Raw genomic sequence first — 18,198 nt, 5'->3', positions numbered from 1 at the left:
ACCCAGGACTGATGGGAGCTTTCAGTTACAGACTGATAGCAACAGCCAAAATTGGATTGTTTGCTATTTATTTTTTTTAACTTCTGTCAAGGTCACTACCGTAACAGGAAAACACTGCCCAAGCAGCAGGTATTTTTCATCCACTCTGCCTGCAAGAGCAATCTGCAGCCACAACTTTTGTGACAGGGCCCTTACCTTGGCAGGTCTCTTTCTAGAAAGCTGTCAGTGTTATGGGGTCTTAGGGGAAAGGAGCCTCCCTAAGATCCAGGTCTTTCTGTCCCACTCCAAGGCCTGCTTCCTTCCCCCATCCACCTGGCTCCATGAGCACTTTATCATCAGACCTGCACACTCACCCTCCCTGCCTGGCCTCCAGATAGTCCCACACCTTCTGCCTAACCCAGTAGTACAGCTTCTTCAAGCCTCCAGTCACCCAGAAGCCTCCCCACAATGTTCCTGGCTTTGCGTATCCTTCCCTTCTCTGGACTCCTGTGCCACCCAGTTTAGCTGTTAATTCTCTCCTCTTCTTATCTGTCACTAGATTTATTTTGCAAACATTCACCAGCTGCCTTCACAGTGCCAGAATTTCTGCAGTGAGTAAAAGATAGTGCCTGCCCTCAGGCAGCTCATAATCGACTTAGAGGACAGATTCACAAACATGGAACAAATTTGGTTTTTGTTTTGTTTTTGTTTTTAAGCAGGCTCCACACTAACATGGAGTCCAATGTGGGGCTTGAACTCACGACCCTGAGATCTAGACCTGAACTGAAGTCGAGTTGAACACTTAACCGACTAAGCCACCCAGGCGCCCCAACAAATTTGTTTTCAATAGTGGGAAGTTTTGGGGTTTTTTTTTGTTTTTTAGTGATAGGTACAAGCTAGAAATAGGCATGCATGCTTTGGAGGAAAATGGTTGATAACCACCTGAGAGGTATTTGTGTACAAGCCCTGCCTCACCTCCCTGTCCAACTTAGAGCTCCCTGAGGGCAGGCCTGGCTCTCCTCTTCTTCCCTTGTAGTGTGATCATACTCAGGTCGCCTTCCTTCTGCCTTTTCTAAAGCGGGACCAACAAGCCAAGGGCCAGATACACACCAGGCACTCAGCAGCAACTAGAACCCCCTAGGTTCCAGTCCTCCTCCTTCTCCCCACCCTACCATTTCCGTCATAGCATGCACAGGGCCAGACGCATGGCAATTGCAGAATAATTGTGTTTAATTGAAATGCAATATCATTGAAGTGGAACGTGTTCATAGCTCTGGTTTAAAAACCAAAAAGGTGGGCGCCTGGGTGGCTCAGTTGGTTAAGTGACTGCCTTCAGCTCAGGTCATGATCCTGGAGTCCGAGGATCGAGTCCCGCATCGGGCTCCCTGCTCGGCAGGGAGTCTGCTTCTCCCTCTGACCCTCCTCTCTCTCATGCTCTCTGTCTCTCATTCTCTCTCTCTCAAATAAATAAATAAAATCTTTAAAAAAAAAAAAAAAAAAAAGGTTTTTGGAGCACCTGGCTGGCTTAGGCGGTGGAGTGTGTGACTCTTGATCTCGGGGTCATGAGTTCAAGCCCCATGTTGGGCATAGAACTTACATTAAAAAAAAAAGAAAGAGAGAAAGAGTAAAAACCAAAAAGATTTTCAAGAGGATAAGTGAAAGGAAAGAACCTCTATTTGTTAAGCACTTACACTGCATGCCAGCTCATTATGTATATCATCATATTTAATCCCCAACTTACAGATGAGAAAACTGAGAGGAAGTAACTTGCTCCAGATAATAAGCACATCTTGTAAGTGATAAAGCTGGGATTCAAACCCAGGTCTTTTGTCAGACTGCAGAGTCAAGGGTTAATCTACTAGCACTACTTTATTTTACTAGCAGGGTGAGCCAGGACTACTGAGCAGTGGCCACCTAAGGTGAGGACTAGGACAAAGGGACAGTGGGAAGGACTGGGCCAGCTTCCAGTGGCCAGGAGCCAGAGTGTGCATCAGGACCCCTGGAGCCCCAGACCTGTGTTTTTTGCCCCTGGGTTATAGTGTAGAATGAAACGATCCTTCTGGGCCCGGCACTCCTGAGCCACCTTCTCTTTCTCCCCACAGTACCAGGAGAAGCAACGGAAGCGTGAGGCTGAGGAGCGGCGCCGCTTTCCCCTGGAGCAGCGGCTGAAGGAGCACATCATTGGCCAGGAGAATGCCATCGCCACAGTGGGTGCTGGTGAGTATCAGGATGCCAGGCAGCACCAAAAGAGGGCGGGGTGGCTCGTGGTCTGCTGTAGTGAGGTGTACATCCTGCTGTCACCGTACCGTGCAGAGGTGGCTATTACAACTTAACATTTGTTGAGTACTTTCTGTGTGCCAGGCATTATGATAAGCTCTTCACCTATGTTGTCGTTTAGTCCTTATAACAACCCCGTGAGGTTAGTACCATTAAATCCCCATTTTTTTAAAGATATTTATTTATTTGAGAGAGAGAGAGAGCATGAGTTGGGGGGCAGAGAGGGAGAAGCAGACTCCCCACTAAGCAGCAGGGAGCCCAACACGGGGCTTGATCCCAGGACTCTGAGATCATGACGTGAGCCGAATGCAAACGCTTAACCGACTGAGCCACCCAGGCGCCCCAAATCCCCATTTTACAGATGAGGAGGCTGAGATACAGAGCACTTAAAATAATCACTCAGGCTGCTTTCCTGTGCTCTAACTCTGAACTTCATCTGTTCCACTGTCCCCATCCTCCACTTTTCAGGTGAGCAGACTAAGACCCAGAGAACAGGAGCTTGTCCATCACTTGTAATGTAGCAACTCAGCCAGAACTAAAACTTCTATCTTTTGTCTCCCAGCCTGGAACTCTGCCACTCTTCAGTATAGTTTGTCAACAGCTGGCTCAATTTTAGGGAAAACATCCTGAACAAGTCTTAAGTACCTTCTTCTCGACCCTAGAAGCTCTTATGTCCCATACTAGGAGCCAGACTGCTCTCTGGTATAACCCCTACTCTAACTGCCCTCCTGCCCATGCAGACCCCACTAGAGAGAATAAAAAACTAAGGTTCTGCTCAAGGTGGTGGGCTCACCTCTATTCTGTGACTCGGGTGCATGACTCTCTGAAGGTGACCTCAGACAGATGAGGCAAGGGCAGAGTAACCCATGTCCAGCTTAAACAAGATATCCCCTAAGGCAGTGCTTCTCAGAGCATGGTCTCTGGACCAGCAGCATCAACATCCTCTGGGACCTTGTTGGAATTGCAGATCTCAGGCCTCACCCCAAACTCTATGAAATCAAAAACTCTGGGGTAGGGCCCAGCAATCTGTGTTTTAACAGGCCCTGCAGGTGATTCTGATGCTCAGCTCAAGTTTAAAAACCTCTGCCCTACAGTGTCTCTGTCCCATTCATGTTGCTTACCCCTTCTCTCGAAGCATTTGGTCCCACCAGATGCGATCCAGTACTGCAAAAGACAGCACCTGATAGAGGTTCACTGATAAAAGAAGACATCAGGCTGTATTGTGGTACTCCTTTGGGATATGGAATGGCATTTCAGCCCCAGGACACCAATTAGAGTAGTAATTGAAAAATGAAGGCAGCCACCCCTGCGACACAGCAAGCCCAGCCTGATCTCCATCCTCCTCACACACCAATGGGACTCATGCGGTGGTCATGAGCCCCTCATCAGGGGCCTGACCTCAGCAGCAGATAAAAGGAGTCCACGACCAGAGCTGCCTCACCAGCTAGAGGTCAGAAGGCTGCCTGTAGCCTCCTGACACACAGGAGCTGAGGAAAGCTTTTTTGAACACACAGACCCCACTACTCAGGCCCAAACCACACTAGGCTGCCCTTTTGTGACTGGATACAGACATCCACTCTCAGCCACCACCTTGAGGGTGGCAGCCCCCCACTTCTTTGCCAAGGCTGTGGCTGAGGTGGAGGGAGGAGAGACCCTGGGAGCTCTTGGGGGTTGAAGAGAAGAGTTGCCCATGGGAGAGACATTACGTGGGCGGAGAGCTCAGAAAGCATCTCCTGCTGGAGTTTCCCGTCCACAGGGGCCAGCACTGCCGCTGCCGTCGTAGTGTTTTCCCTCTGCCTCTTACATGGCCCTTTCCCAGCAGGCTGCCTGCTCCTCTCTGACCTCCTGCTTCTCCCCGGCTTCTCAAGCCCGTAAGAGGTGAAGCTCCCAGAAGTTGGAGGGAGCAGGGAGGAGGACTTGGGATGGAGAGAATTAGACCAACGTGGGTCCGAGAGCAGGTCTGCCGCTTAACAGCCGTGCAACTCTGGCTACTCACTCAGCCTCTTTGAGTGCCAGTCTCCTCACCTGTGAGCTGGGTGAGGCTCTCACAATACAGCACATGCTCTTTCTAGTCTCTGTCCTCAGGATGTTTACCGTCCAGGGTTGGGCATGTTCTGTAGATCAGGCCCACAGTTATTTCCTTCAAGCCAAGACTGATGCATAGTCCCAGCCCCAGGCTGGCCTCTTCCTCTGATCCTACACCGACCTCTGAAGTAACCCACGTTGTCTCTCCTTGTCGTTGGCCCAGAGAAGCGGTAAATGATCCAGCTGCCCACCTCCGAGGGGCTGTCAGAATGTCTGCCCTGAGACCTTCCCTCTACCCAAAGCTCCATTCTGTTACCCAAACTCTGCCTCGGATCAGGAGGGCCCTACACCTTGTCCTGTGTTAGGGAGGTTGACCCTGCTGGGTTTCCAGTGACCCTAGAAAAGACAGACAGGTATTAGGGCCTGAGCTGTGGGCTTGGTATATCTGCTCCATTTGTATGGTGGTAATTGTATGCCCTAGCTGAGAAGCCTGTGGCTGGTGATCACACTGATAATGATCAGGTAATGTTCACCTACCAACCCAGGTGAAGCATGAGTTACTTTCTGGGTCAGAATTTGTGGTAGGCAAGCAGCAACCAGTGCCTCAAAGTCTCCAGACTGAAGCAGGTGCAGGAGAGAGAGGCGGATCGAGTGGGGTAGGCCAGGCCTCTCTGGATTCTCTAGGCTAGCATCAGATATATGCTAGGGACTGGCTGGGTGGAGCCTGGCACCCCAGGGGTACCATGAGGATGGGCAGCCAGAGAAGTGCCGCAGAATGAATTGATTTGATAAATGGCCATTTATTACCCACACGAATTGGCTGAAACCAATTTCGGTCACATCAACCCCTGGTAAGTGCTGGGATATTGATTTGTGCAAAGTAATACAGTGAATTTATCAGTGTGATCCCCAGCTGCAGGGCTTCTAGCAAGGCTGGCGCACAGTTACCGCCTTACAAATGGAGGAGATAAAGCACCAACCCCTTAGCTTACGCCCCATGGCCTCTCTGGTCTTCTAGGGTCACGGGAGCCAAAGCAAGGCCAGCATACATACCACAAGCCAGAGCGTTGGCACTGAAAGTGAGGGTCTCCTTCCAGAATCCAGAGCTACTCTTAGTCATGGGAGGGGGAGGACACCTAGCCCATTGGGCTGACCTCCTGGGAGCTCAGAGCCTCTACATCCCACCATTCTCCTCAGAAAAGCAACCAGCTGTCTATTTAGCACATTCAGGGCTAGACTCCACCCCCTTCTTCCTACTTACCCACCTCCTGTGCTCCTACCTCAGTAAAGGCACCACCATTCACCTGGTCTCTTAAATAAAAACTTAGTTCCTTGGCTCCTCCCTCTCCTTCACCCCTAACAGCCCATCACATTATCAGGTTCTAGCATTCTGCCTCTTAAATGGGTCTCAAACTTGGCCTGTCCCCTCCTTTCCTAATACCACAGCCCTTGCTCAGGACCTCAGGATTTCCCATTTGAACCATGTAGTGGCCTCCTCCCTGGTCTCCCTGCCTCCTTTCGTTCCCCTGTAATCATTTCTCCTCCCCAGCTGAGTAGGCTTTGTAAAATGTGAAAACTCCCCTGTCTAAAATCTTTGGGTGGCTCTTGCTGCCGTAGCCCAGGGTACAAGGCCCACCCGGGCTGCTGCGCCCCACGCCCCCGGCCGGCACGCACACCGGGCTGCTTCTGCTTCCCTGGACGTGCTGTGTTGATCTGCTTGCATTTGTGGGCGTTGCCCTGCTGCCCTCTCTGCTTGGAATAACTTTGCTTCTGGCCCTTTCCTGACCCCATCTCCCACACTCTGGCTGGTTTTTACTTAGCCTGACTCAGTTCAGGAGCAATAGACTGTAGACTCCTGAGAGCAGAGACCATGACTGAATCATTTTTGTTTTTCCAGTTCCTGGCACAGCACTCTTCGTGAAGTAGATATGTAGTGCAGTTTGTTGAAGTAATTTGGTTGGGCCCCTGTCCATCTCTGTGCTCTGAGGAAAGGAGAGAAGCTGTAAGCCTACCCTCTAGTAGCTCACAAGCATACTAGGAACATGAGTGTATTGAAATAGTAACAACACTCACACTACTTGACCTTTGACCCCTCCGGTGGACAGGCCATTCCCCAGTCCCGCTCTGGGTTAGCCTGCACACCTGGAAGCTTCCCTGCAGCTCCCTCTAACCAGGGGCTTATCACCAACACCCATTGTACCTGTTCCCACTTGACTCTGAAGCCCATGAATTCCCTCAGAAAAGCTCAGCCATCACAACTCATCTTCCATGCTGGGGTCTGGCCTGAATTCAGAATCTCAGCATCAGCCACGTGACACACAGTGGGCTCTTTCGTGCTTTACTTCCCTTTTTGACAGTCCAAAATCGTAATTGCCCAAGCCCTGCAGCTTTCTGGACCCCCCTCAGAGTCCTGTTTCTGAGCTAAGATACACATCCAGGCCATCCCTGAGTCATGGCGAGGCGGTGATTAATTTAGAAAACTGCTTGCAGTCCCACCTCCACCCCATACCACTTCAGATGTTCTCGTTGTCCACACCATCCTGCCCTTTCCCTGGCCTGCCGAGATACTCAAGACCCAGGGCTTCTCCAGAAAGCCTTCTTAGTCCCCCGCCAGGACACAGGGCCCGTTCTTGGGGCTTCCCATGGACACCTTTCATCACTGCACTTACCACAGGACATCTCTTTGAATGTCTCTCTCCAAAGGTCAGGAACTACCTCTCGTTCAGCATTTCCCCAGGGTTGGGCACACAGGTGTGTGTGCTAAACTCGAGTGAATGAAGCCTGAGCCCCTCTTGACATTCAGCCTCTCTCCAACACAGATTCTCATCCCAGCCTCCTTCTGGAAGGGTGGTGCTCTTCCTTCCAGTGATTCCTGCCCCAGCACACACATGCATGCACACACACCTGGGGTGGAGGGTGTTCAGCAAAAGCTATTTACATTGTTTATATGTAACCACTCAGTAGCAATAGTTTGCCTTCAGAAACACTAATCCTTAGAGACTAAGAAGAGAACTGTTCTCTCATCCTCCCAACCTGAGGCTCCAATCAGTATCCATTCTGACAGCAAACACTTCTTGAGCACTTGCTGTGCTCTCCGAACCTACAAGCTGTAGACAGGAGATTGCTTAAAGATATTCAGGTGACTCAACCACAAGAGTTCCTCTGAAGGACTGGTTCCCCTAAGAGATGCCACAAGCATGGGACAAACATGTTCCAAACATGTTAGGCTAAAAAAAGCCTCCCACACCAGATCACTAGAACTTACCAGGAAGGAGGAGTCAGCCCACCCAGATGGCCTCAGAACCTGGAGCTGGACGGAGGCAAAGGCCTGGGATGGGAGGAGGAGGCAGCTGTCTCCTCTCGCTTTGGTTTTGCACATGATGGGTCTTTCTGTCTGGAATGTCCATCACACCCGTACTGCCTGGCAGTGGCCCCTCATCATCCTGGCAGGTGTCAGTCGGGCACGAATGGATCTCCCTCACTTCTCCCAGGACTCCCATCCCACACAGCAGCGCTCACCTAAATGGCACAGACCTTTCTTTAGCCCAGCACCTGGCTCAGAGCTTGTTTGCTGCACAGATGGAGAAGGCTCCCTGGAGAGGGGTTAAGAAGAGAGAGGAAGCCTTCTTCACCCACGGGTAGTAATGACCGCTAGGAGCATTGAGACTCGGGTCCAGGTCTCACTCTTCTTCTCTGTAGAATGGAAATCGAAGTATCTGTTTTTTCCTCCTCGTGATTCCAGAAAGACCAACAATTAATTCATTTAGTCAGCAAGCATTATCCCACCTCTGGGCTAGTCCCAAGGGTCCCTCAGGAAATGAAGCTCCTAGCACCTGCTCTCACAGGTTACCCAGCCTGAGCACACCCTCCTCCAGGACACCAAAGGCGCAGGTGGATGAAACGCCTTGCACTGCCCCTCACTGAGCCCCCGTCTTCTCTTCTGTAAAATGGAGGTTAATACTGCTCGGGACTAGCACGAGGATGAAAGAGGTATGTGTCCCATACCGCTACAGCTGCCACTGCTACTGTGACTACTGTGGCTGGCACTTTTCTGATGATCGGGCTCATACAGAGTGCCTTCGTAACCCTGGGCTCATTTCATCTACGTGTGGGGCTGGCATAGCATGTGTCTGAGCATTCCTGTTTTATAGCTGAAGAAACCAAGGCTCTACAGGAGTGTATTATTCAAAGCCAGTTAGCTAGAAAGTGGCAGAGCCAGGACTCCAAACTAGATCCTATAACTCCTACCCTGTCTACCGTACCACCCTGTAGGTGAAGTGGACCAGAGAATATAGACCCTGGGAGTTAATGGAGTAGAGGTGGGGTTGGATCATCAAAAAGGTTGCTGCATGTGAGTTTGAAGATGGTCCGGTAGTGGTGGGTGCAGCCGGGAGAAGGCGTTCTGCTAAGGGGAAGAACACAGCAAGGAGGCACTGGTGCTGGCCCAGCCTGTGGAGAGGCAGCTGGGCCTGTGGGAGCTAGCAGAGATGGGACCGGCCAAGGAAGGGGCTGAGCTGCCTGCTCAGGGGACCCTGACACCATCTCAAGCCCAGAGAGTAGTCAGGAGACAGTCAGAGGACAGGGGCTCCTGAGGCCATGTATCAAAGGCTGAATGAGCTAGACTGGAAGCTTACAGAAAGACAAGTTTTCTGGGTGAGGCTAGGGTATGAGGAGGTGCTGTGGCCGGGGAGGGCTGACTCCTTTCTTTAAACTCCTGAAGCACAAGTTCAGGCTCGCGAGTTAGCCAGAGCTGAGGGTAAAGCCCAGGGCCTTCATTTGTTTACCTGTGTAACCTTGAGCAGGTTACCTAACTTCTCCGCACATATTTCCTCATCTGTAAGAAGGGAACCAAGGGACGCCTGGCTGGCTAAATCGGAAGAGCATGCAACTCTTGATCTCAGGGTTGTGAGTTCGAGCCCCACATTGGGTGTAGAGATTACTAAAAACTAAATAAACTTAAAAAAAAAAAAAAAGAAGGGAATCAAATTCCCTGCCCTGCCAGCTTTGTAGATTCATAATGAGGCTCAAATGAAGTTATGTCTATGGAAGTTTTTAATAGACTGAAAAGTCTAGCGGAGTAAGTTGCTGCATTTGCTCGTCCACAGTGAGACATCAGTACCTATGGCCACGTCTCCAGTGGCCCATCAGTGTCTCTGCCCCAGCCTGACAGAACCCTCAAGGCTCCCAGCCGTGGTCATCAGCCACCCTGGCAGCCACACACCCTGGGGGCCTGCCTTCCTCAGTCTTTCCTAGCTGCTTCCATTTTTCATTCTGTCGGACTCCATCTGCTTGGTCGTTTTTCTCTTCAGATATTATTAGAAATATCCAGAGTTGTAATTGTTTAATGGTTGGCATTTCGCCTGTTTCACAGGGGGCCAGATCAAACCCACCCCAGACTCATGCCCCGGGTCTGGCAGAATTGGCCAGGGACAGCTGTGCAGTGGAGTCTGCCTGGCATTATAAAGAGCTCTCTCCCAGGTGCATTATTAGAAAAGAAGGGGGAAAGGTGGCCCCAGGCATAATCCAATTCCACCTTCTCCATGGCGTTTTTGAACTGCATAGCCCAGCAGTGTGCAGCTCTCAGTGGCTGGGAAGCTTTCCTGAAAGAGAAATCAAGATCAGAACCTCAGGTACCTGACACCTGGGGAACCCCACTTCCCCCAGGCCACCTGTCTGAGTGATGCCTGGGCACTTCTGCCTCTCCCAGATACCCCATGAAGCCTGAACCCAGTTCATGCTCAGCTTCTTTCCAACCTACCTTCTCAGTTCACCCAACTTTTGGAAGAATGTGATTCCTTTCAGATAATCCCTCTCTCACCCCTGCCCCAACACACATCTACCTAGAGCGTCCACAGAAGTCTAGCCTTTGCCATTTATATCTCTGCCTCCTCAAAAACCCCACCCATGGGTTCTTGTTTCTCTCGGGGCACTGGGGACTCCCATCTCAGCCAGGCTTGGACTACCCCTCATCATCCCCAGCCTTCAGGTACCTGTGAGGCTGGTGGGTTCCTCTGAGAGCCAAGCCTTCCATAGGGCTGGGTCAGCTAGTTTAGAGATGATCTGGGACCTTGCCCAAGGGAGAGGCTGGACTTGAGTGTTTTATCAGGGGGTGTCTCCCAAGAGGTTGCACTTCCATCTGTTCCTCCTGAGGCCAGAACTAGAAAGATCTTTAGGTAGCAGCGTTTGAGTTTGAGGTGAGAAAGGCCACAACACGGACCTGAAGTCCTAAGGCAGGTATTTGAGACCATAATCTGACTCCACCCACAACTACTCATGTTCATTCTTGTCTCTCCACCTATGTCATGCTGGCCACCTTTTTTCCCTCCAGATCTTTCCCAGTCTCTACGATCCCTCATCAGTCCCACTTCTTCCAGAAAGCCATCCCTGACCTCCGCAGCTACTTCTCTGGAACCCAGCCATACAGATTGTAGCATACAGTATAGCGTTTAGGATCCTTGTACCTCAGTACTGGCCAATACTTCCCCAAGACCACCAACTCTTTCTCAGTTGACTTGTTTTTCAGGCCTTGTCTTCTGACATATATCCCTTTGTTTATCTCCCCCTGACACTGAGAACCAGGCCATACATGCAGACCAACCCTGACATAACACAGTGCTCTGTCCCTTGCTGCTTCTGACTGCCATGTTCCCATTAATGCAACCCAAATTGATACTCACTTTTTTAAAGCAGCTGTATATGAGCAAAAAAAAGAAATGTTTAGAGAGAGAAGAGACTCTACCATCTCTACCAGTCAACTAGTAATCTAGTTGTATGACTTGGGCAAGTCTCTTTATCTTTTGCCTCAGTTTCCTGTTTAGTATAATAGAATTGAGAATAATACTTTCCCTCTCATGATGTTTGTGTGGGTCTTGAGTAATAAAAAATGTTGACAGTTTTTCCAGTTGTGCCTAGCAAATAGCATGTTCAATAAATGGTTGTTCTTCTAATGGTTCTGCCTCATTCCTCCCCCTGCTCTTCTGCTTGAGTGACGCCTCTGAGCCTGATTCTCCCACTCCGTAGTTAGGCACTTAATTTCCTCACCTTGAATGCACAGCCGTTGATTATATATATACTTCCTCCTGAAGAGGAGCGGTCAGGTCTCACTCGAGCAAAGCTGAACTCCCAGGGAACCTAGTACAGATCTGTCCCACTCCCCCAGCACTGCTCCCCACTGGAGGCCATGGTTAGTGGCAGTGCTAACCGAGTGGCTCACCCGTCTGTGCCCTGAGCTCCACACTACCCTTGACTGGATTCCAGAAAGTACATTTGGCTATACTTCCAGACAGTGGACTAGATCTTGGTTTCCCCAAATGGGAGAGTCCAGAGCTCACACCCCAGATCCCTTAAGGCCTGCCATGGGCTTCTGTCTCTTCTGTTTGCATAGGAGGCAGGCTCAGTCTCCCACCAGTGGTGAGTAGATGGGGAACCAGCCATCTGAGAGCTGAAGTTCCTCTTGAATTCTCCTTCACCAGCCCCCTACCCCTCCATTCACCATCCACCCGCCTTTCAGTTTCCCTGGCAACGCTGAGTGCTCATCCTGGAAAACTTTATCCGAAATCTGCTCTGGGCAGCTTTCCAAATCCATGCTAACCTGATTAGGCGTCTCTAGGGGCCTTGCCAGCTAATCAGATTAGGCAGCACTAATGGTAGTGAGGACTTTGAGTGGGCGCAGAGCAGTAAAACATATTGTATACTTAGTGATAATTATCCTGCCTTTTGTGTCATTGATTTATCTGCCTCCCTCCCTGTCCACCCCCCCCCAATCTTGTGTGTTTGGCCCTAGCGATCCGGAGGAAAGAGAATGGCTGGTACGACGAAGAACACCCTCTGGTCTTCCTCTTTTTGGGATCATCTGGAATAGGTAACTGGGAACAGATTGGCAAGAGGGGGAGGAGAGCTGGGGGAACCCTAGCTGCTATGGGCCAGGGTCACACAATCCACTGCTATACAACTCCAGCTCTGAAAACAACCACCTCCAAATTACAGAGCTAGCAAGAGGATTATCTGTCACATTAGGAACAGCTGGAATTATGCCCCTCTCTCTGGAAGCTGTGGTGCAGGGCCTACGTCACCTGGACGACCAGGCCCTTTGGGGTTTGTTAGCCCTGGTCCGGCTACTCTGCATCCCCAGAGCTGCCCTTTGAAATAGTTGAACCACCTCCACTGCCCAGCACACCAACCTTATTTAGTGCAGCTTGGGGCATAACCTTCTAGGAAGCTAAAGAAAGCCCCTCATATGGCCAGCACAGTGTGGAGTGCATCGCAAAATTGGTTTCAGTCAAATGCATTGGGGACTTCTCTAGTCAGTTTGGCTGGATTATCTGAGGCATTCTCACCCCCTTACTCTCCACCCTCACAGAACCCCCACCTGCACCACCTCCTCCCACCATTGTCCTGATGGGGAGTTTCATGCATTTGTTGTCTCTTCTTTCCCTCTTAGCATCTTTATGGACCTACCACTCCCCCAGAAGTAGGTTACCTCCATCTCACCATGATACTGTAGAACTTGATTTCCTCTGCTAGAGAGTGACTTCCAAAGGTTTGGCCATCATACCAAATGGCCCTTCAGAGCCACCACTTTGGTATTGTCATTCCTTCTTTATGTTACAAAGAAAGGCTATGAGGCCGAGGAGAGGTGTTCTTAATCCCCTCCCAGCCTCTGTTCAGTCTATGGCTCCAAGGCCTGGCTGGATGGCAAGACCATGAGTGTCTAAAGAGATTCAGTGCAGTGACCAGGAAGTCACGGTGCTCCTATCAGAGGCAAGGTTTGCACTGGGCTTCAAAGGACAAGTTGGCTCTGGATTATAAGAGTCCAACTCCCACTCTTAGGATGCTGCCATTAGAAAAAAAGTCTCAGTCTCCATCCACAGAAAAATCAAGATGCAATGCAGACTTTGATTCTGGTTCCAGCTCCACCTTTAATTCTCCCTCCAATGACTGGGAGAGTCACCGACCCTCCCTGAGCCCATCCATAAAATATATTATTTCCAATGTCCATGCATTTCTAATATTCTTTCATTCCAGAAGACAATCATTTGGTTCTAACCCAACACCTCTCCTTTCCTTCTTATTAGGAAAGACAGAGCTGGCCAAGCAGACAGCCAAATATATGCACAAAGATGCCAAAAAGGTAAGAGCTGGGATGTAGGCCTGATGTGCAGGCCATGGAGACCTCGCCACTACTGCTAGCCCCCCAAAATTCTAGGCTCCCTGAATGTGGCAATAGTGAATCAAAAAGATGGACCCTGGTCCAGAAAGCAGGCCTCAGTCTGGCCTCAGCTTGGCCACCAATTGTTCCAGGAATTTGGGCAAGTTATCCAACCTCCTTGTACCTCAGTTTATTCATCTATGAAACAGGAAAAATAATCCTTGCCCTGCCTGACTGCTGGGCCATTTGGGAGAACCCAGTGAGATTCATCCATGCATTTTCAGGCATCTACTCTGGCCAGGTATTGTACTAGATCCTGATAACTCAACATTTAGGACACTCCCCTGCCCTGAGGAACTCAGGCCAGAAAGGGAAACAGCTTTAGAAACATATTATTACTATCTAGTACGTCAAGGCCGTGCCAGAGAGAGTCTTGGGGCCTGTAGAAGAAAACAAGTAGGAATGACAAGATGCCATATTGCTTCTCTCCGTTGTATATGAGCTTTTATTTTTTTTTTTAAGATTTTCTTTATTTGACAGAGAGTGCAAGCAGGGGGAGCAGCAGGCAGAGGGAGAAGCAGGCTCCCCGCTGAGCAGGGAGCCCAATGCGGGACTCGATCCCAGGCCTCTGGGATCATGACCTGAGCCAAAGGCAGCTGCTTAACTGACTGAGCCACCCCGGCGCCCCTGTATATGAGCTTTTATTTATTTATTTATTTTTAAGATTTTATTTATTTGACAGAGAGAGACACAGCAAGAGAGGGAACACAAGCAGGGGGAGTGGGAGAGGGAGAAGCAGGCTCCCCACTGAGCAGGAAGCCCGATGAGGGGCTCAATCCCAGGACCCTGGGATCATGACCTGAGCCGAAGGCAGACACTTAACTGACTGAGCCACCCACGTGCCCCTGTATATGAGCTTTTAAACATGATTTCTTAGGCCCTAAGCTGCGGAGTGGCCACAGTCCCCTTTTCCCCATGACTTCGGAGCCTTTGGACTCACCACAAGGGAGACCTGTCCCTATCCCATATTTTTTCAGGCTCAGGCTCTCAAGGCCTACTTAATTTGACTTTCTGGGGTGACTGGAAGCATTTTCCTGCAGAGTGAAATGTCAGAGCCATCCTTGAAGATTGCAGAAACATTTCAACTAAAGCCAAACATTATTCCACCAGCCTTCCCCTGTGGAGGCTAAGGTACCCCTGCCCACCACCTGAGGTTGCCCGTGACCCCAGATGCCCTTGGCTAATTTCTGTGGAAGGCCTCCGCAGCTGAGGCAGTGAGGAATTACTCAGGCCTCTGTCAGCCAGAACTGCCCCAGCAGCAGAGTCCTAGCCACCTTCCATCCTGCTCCTGGCCTCGCTGCCCCTTTGCCCCCTCCCTGAGGGCCTGGCAGCCACAGAAACAACATAGGTCCCTCAGGCTGTGTCCTCCTGAGCCACATCCCCGGCCCCCTTCTGCCTAATAACTGGCCAAAGGCTCCGAAGCCTCCCTGGCTCTGCCAGTAGCTATGCTCTGCCTCAGCCAAGCCCAGAGCAGACCCACTTGACAGGCAGTAGGCAAGAAGCAGCACATGGCATGCTAATATGCTGCAACTGAAATAGCATTTTTAAGACAATTCATCAGGTTGGCAGCGATTGAAACAATTAGCACTCTGGAAAGAGCCATAAACTAGCAAGACTATTAGGGAAGATACAGTTACGGGCAGGAACCACCTGATTAGGGATGAAGAATTCTGAGTGGTTTAATTTTAATACTGTCAGAAAGGTTAATATTTAATTACAAATTATAATCTCCTTATCCAAGCCGTCTTAATATGTCTTCATACACAGTGGAAGAAGAAGGAAAGCATCAGCTGACTTGCTGGTGTAGAAAGGAGACGGGGCTTGCTAAGAGATTGATGAGGCAGGTCATTTTCAGTCGGCACATCTGAACAAGGGTCCAACTGACACCAGTGCAGGGGCTCCTGAAAGCATGGGGATGGCATCCTGCAATACACCATCACCCCTCGGAGGAGGTGGGCTGGCGGTCAAGGCCCTGGAGCCAGCCATTCCTCAGCACAGGCTCCAGTTCTACTTTCTCCTGGCCTTAGGCAGGTTGCTTGACTCCTCCAAGTTTCAGCTCTCTCACCTCAAAATGCAGCTGTCCAGCCCTGTGTCTAAAGTTGTCGTGAGCATGGAGCAAGATACTAAGTCACAGTGAGCTCAGGCTGTGGCACACTTAAGTCAGCGCCTGAGCCCTGATCTCCTGTTTATTCATCATGCCGTACTTTCCATGGTACCACCCCATCAACCGTCTTGTTTGACCCGATGAAGAAGATAGCATAGATGCTGAATTAGATCCACTTTTCAGATGAGAAGACTGAGACCTTATAGCATGTAGGGGCGGGCCCGTCCAGGGTCACTTGTGAGGGGAAGAAGTAAAATCAGAATCCAGTCTCTCAACTCTCCTTTCAATGCCATCGTTCCTAGCTGCGGTAGGAGGCTAAATGTAAACTTGTCAATTTGTTCCCGTGTCAAATAGGGAGATGTGAAGCATGAGAAACCCAGTACAACCATCTGTGTATTTAATTTTTAAATCCTAGGTGGTGCCTCTGTAAAACTTTCTTGTACCAACTCCGTGCAGAGTCTGTGTTTAGCACAGACATCTTCTGGCCATGTAACAGGCAAGTGTGAGACCTGCCTTCAAAACCCGAGAGACCTGGACTGTACCCGACGCTAGCAGGACCCAAGGAACGATGTACAGAAAGTGCCGTGTCACAGGAGCTGGAGAGGAACTGTGCAGTAGCACTGGCTCAATGACACCCTCAGTGACACTGGCCAGGGACTCGGTGGCTTGGATTTAAGTTCTGGCTCTCAGATCCTTAGTGCCTCATTTGTAAAAGGTCACTAATGCCTCTGGACCTGGCTGCCTCACAAGGTCTCATTTGCACATTTGTGTAATTTCTTTATCAGATCTTTGGCTTAATTTTTTTCTCTCATTAGCCTCTGCTCTTTCTCCCAAATTTGAGCAGTTTTGTTAACTTCCATTATTAGGGTTAATAATCCTTGAAAAAGAACCTTAATGGGGCTCTGTGATCTTCTCCTGAGGTAGGGTGGTAGCGCCATGAAGACGGCAGTTAGCATGGCACTGTGACAGAGGGATCGGAAGCAAGGGTCTGAGTCCCCCTGCCTGGGTTCAAACCCCAACTCGAAACTACTCTGGAGTTGGCTGGGATCTCTGTTCACATCTGTTTTCTCATCTGTAAAATAGGTTCAATTATGGTGCCTATCTCATTGGGTTATTATGAAAGTTAAAGGTGATCATGTAAACTGCTAAACACCGTTCACACATAGTAAGCAATCAGTACATGTTGGATATTACTATCATAATTGTTGCCTCACTTCTAGATAACCCTAAGTTAAGATCATATGAAACCAAAAGTATTCCAGCTAAGAAAATCAAGCCCTAGAACTTGTTCAAAGTTACTCAGCAAATCAGTAGAAGAACTAGGATGAGAACCCACATCAGTTGACATAAGTGATCATTAGAGTCTATACTTCTGGTGTCCTGGGACACTTGACATCAGGGCACAAAGCTCAGAACTTACAGGTGAAGACTGTCAAGAGCTGATTGACAGCAGGAAATATGAGGCAGTAGAGTTTAGTGGCGAAGAGCACAGGCTTGGAGCTAAATTGTAAAACCTGAGGGACCTTGGGCAAGTTACTTTAATCTGTGACTCAGTTTTCTCATCTGGAAGGTAGAAATGATAATAATACTTACCTCATAGACTTGTACATGTTCTGAGCTCTGTATAGCTTGTTTAGAACATTGCCAGGCACTTAATAAGCATCTAGGGACTGTCAGCTATTATCATTAGGTACCCATCTTGGGGCTTAGAGGGCATTGCTCCCTCTGGAAAGCATGCCCAGCTTCCTCATGTTCATGCTCCCGTTCTTCCTCAAGCCTGTGTTTGTCTTGGTTGAGCTGCCTAGGACCTTCTGAAAATGCTTGCTGGCTGATGCCCCATGTTCTCTGATCGCAGCGATAACCTCCACCTGGCCTTAATACTGCTCCAAGCCCTTACCTACCTCTTGGATTAGGTGTTCTCAGGACCCTCGGGAGGCAGGGAGAGGAAACAAGGGCCTGTGTTCCATAAGAAGGAACTGCAGCTCCAAAAGGGGAGGCAGCATGCCCAACGCCACGCAGGCAGTGGCCGAACTGGGACTGGAAGCCAGGTCCCTGCCAGAGCTCTTCTGCTGCCCTGTACCTCGGGTACAGAGTGACACAGAAAAACTAACATTTCTGACCAGCAGCCGTGCTAGAACGTGGCTGGAATTTCAGACAGAGATAGCTACCTCTCTCTAGGGTCTTAGCGCCCTGTCATTCCCAGCTCTCAGAAGTGCATTCAGTGAGTGCACTGTCTGAGGTGGAAACGTGTGCCAGTGGGAAAGGAGCCTGGGGAACCCTGGTCTGGGTGGAGGGACAGGGCACCTGGGAATATAAATCCCTAAATTTGTCATGAAAAAGAGTGAACTTGCAACCCCCTTACTACATATACGCACACATACCCTTTCCCTGGGGCTAATCATGGTTGCACCTCACCCCAAAGGACCAGTTCCCAGCAGATCACTCCTAGACCCCGTGGTGGAGAGAGATGGGCTACAAGCTGCCTTATGGATAGCTTTTAAGTGAAATGAGGAAATGTAAATAAATTAAAAGATTTCTTAGCACAAAAGAGGGGCGCCTGGGTGGCTCAGTCGTTAAGCGTCTGCCTTCAGCTCAGGTCATGATC

The 18,198-nt window shown here is 49.9% G+C and overlaps 1 protein-coding gene across 1 annotated transcript in view; it reads left to right on the top strand.

Annotated features, from left to right (window-relative positions):
* CLPB (ClpB family mitochondrial disaggregase) overlaps positions 1-18,198 on the top strand; it is a 140,458-nt gene that overhangs the window by 102,786 nt on the left and 19,474 nt on the right. Inside the window, exons 7-9 of the mRNA XM_081797326.1 lie at positions 2,082-2,196; positions 12,065-12,142; positions 13,356-13,411. Of these exons, the coding sequence (XP_081653452.1) occupies positions 2,082-2,196; positions 12,065-12,142; positions 13,356-13,411 (249 nt within the window). The remainder of the gene's footprint in view (positions 1-2,081; positions 2,197-12,064; positions 12,143-13,355; positions 13,412-18,198) is intronic.

This window comes from Leptonychotes weddellii, chromosome 11 (genome assembly GCF_054177405.1).
Source record: "Leptonychotes weddellii isolate Sample4059 chromosome 11, ASM5417740v2, whole genome shotgun sequence".
Taxonomy (NCBI): Eukaryota; Metazoa; Chordata; class Mammalia; order Carnivora; family Phocidae; genus Leptonychotes; species Leptonychotes weddellii.
The sequence above is the reverse complement of the archived record's forward strand: the minus strand, read 5'-3'. Positions and strand labels throughout refer to the sequence as shown.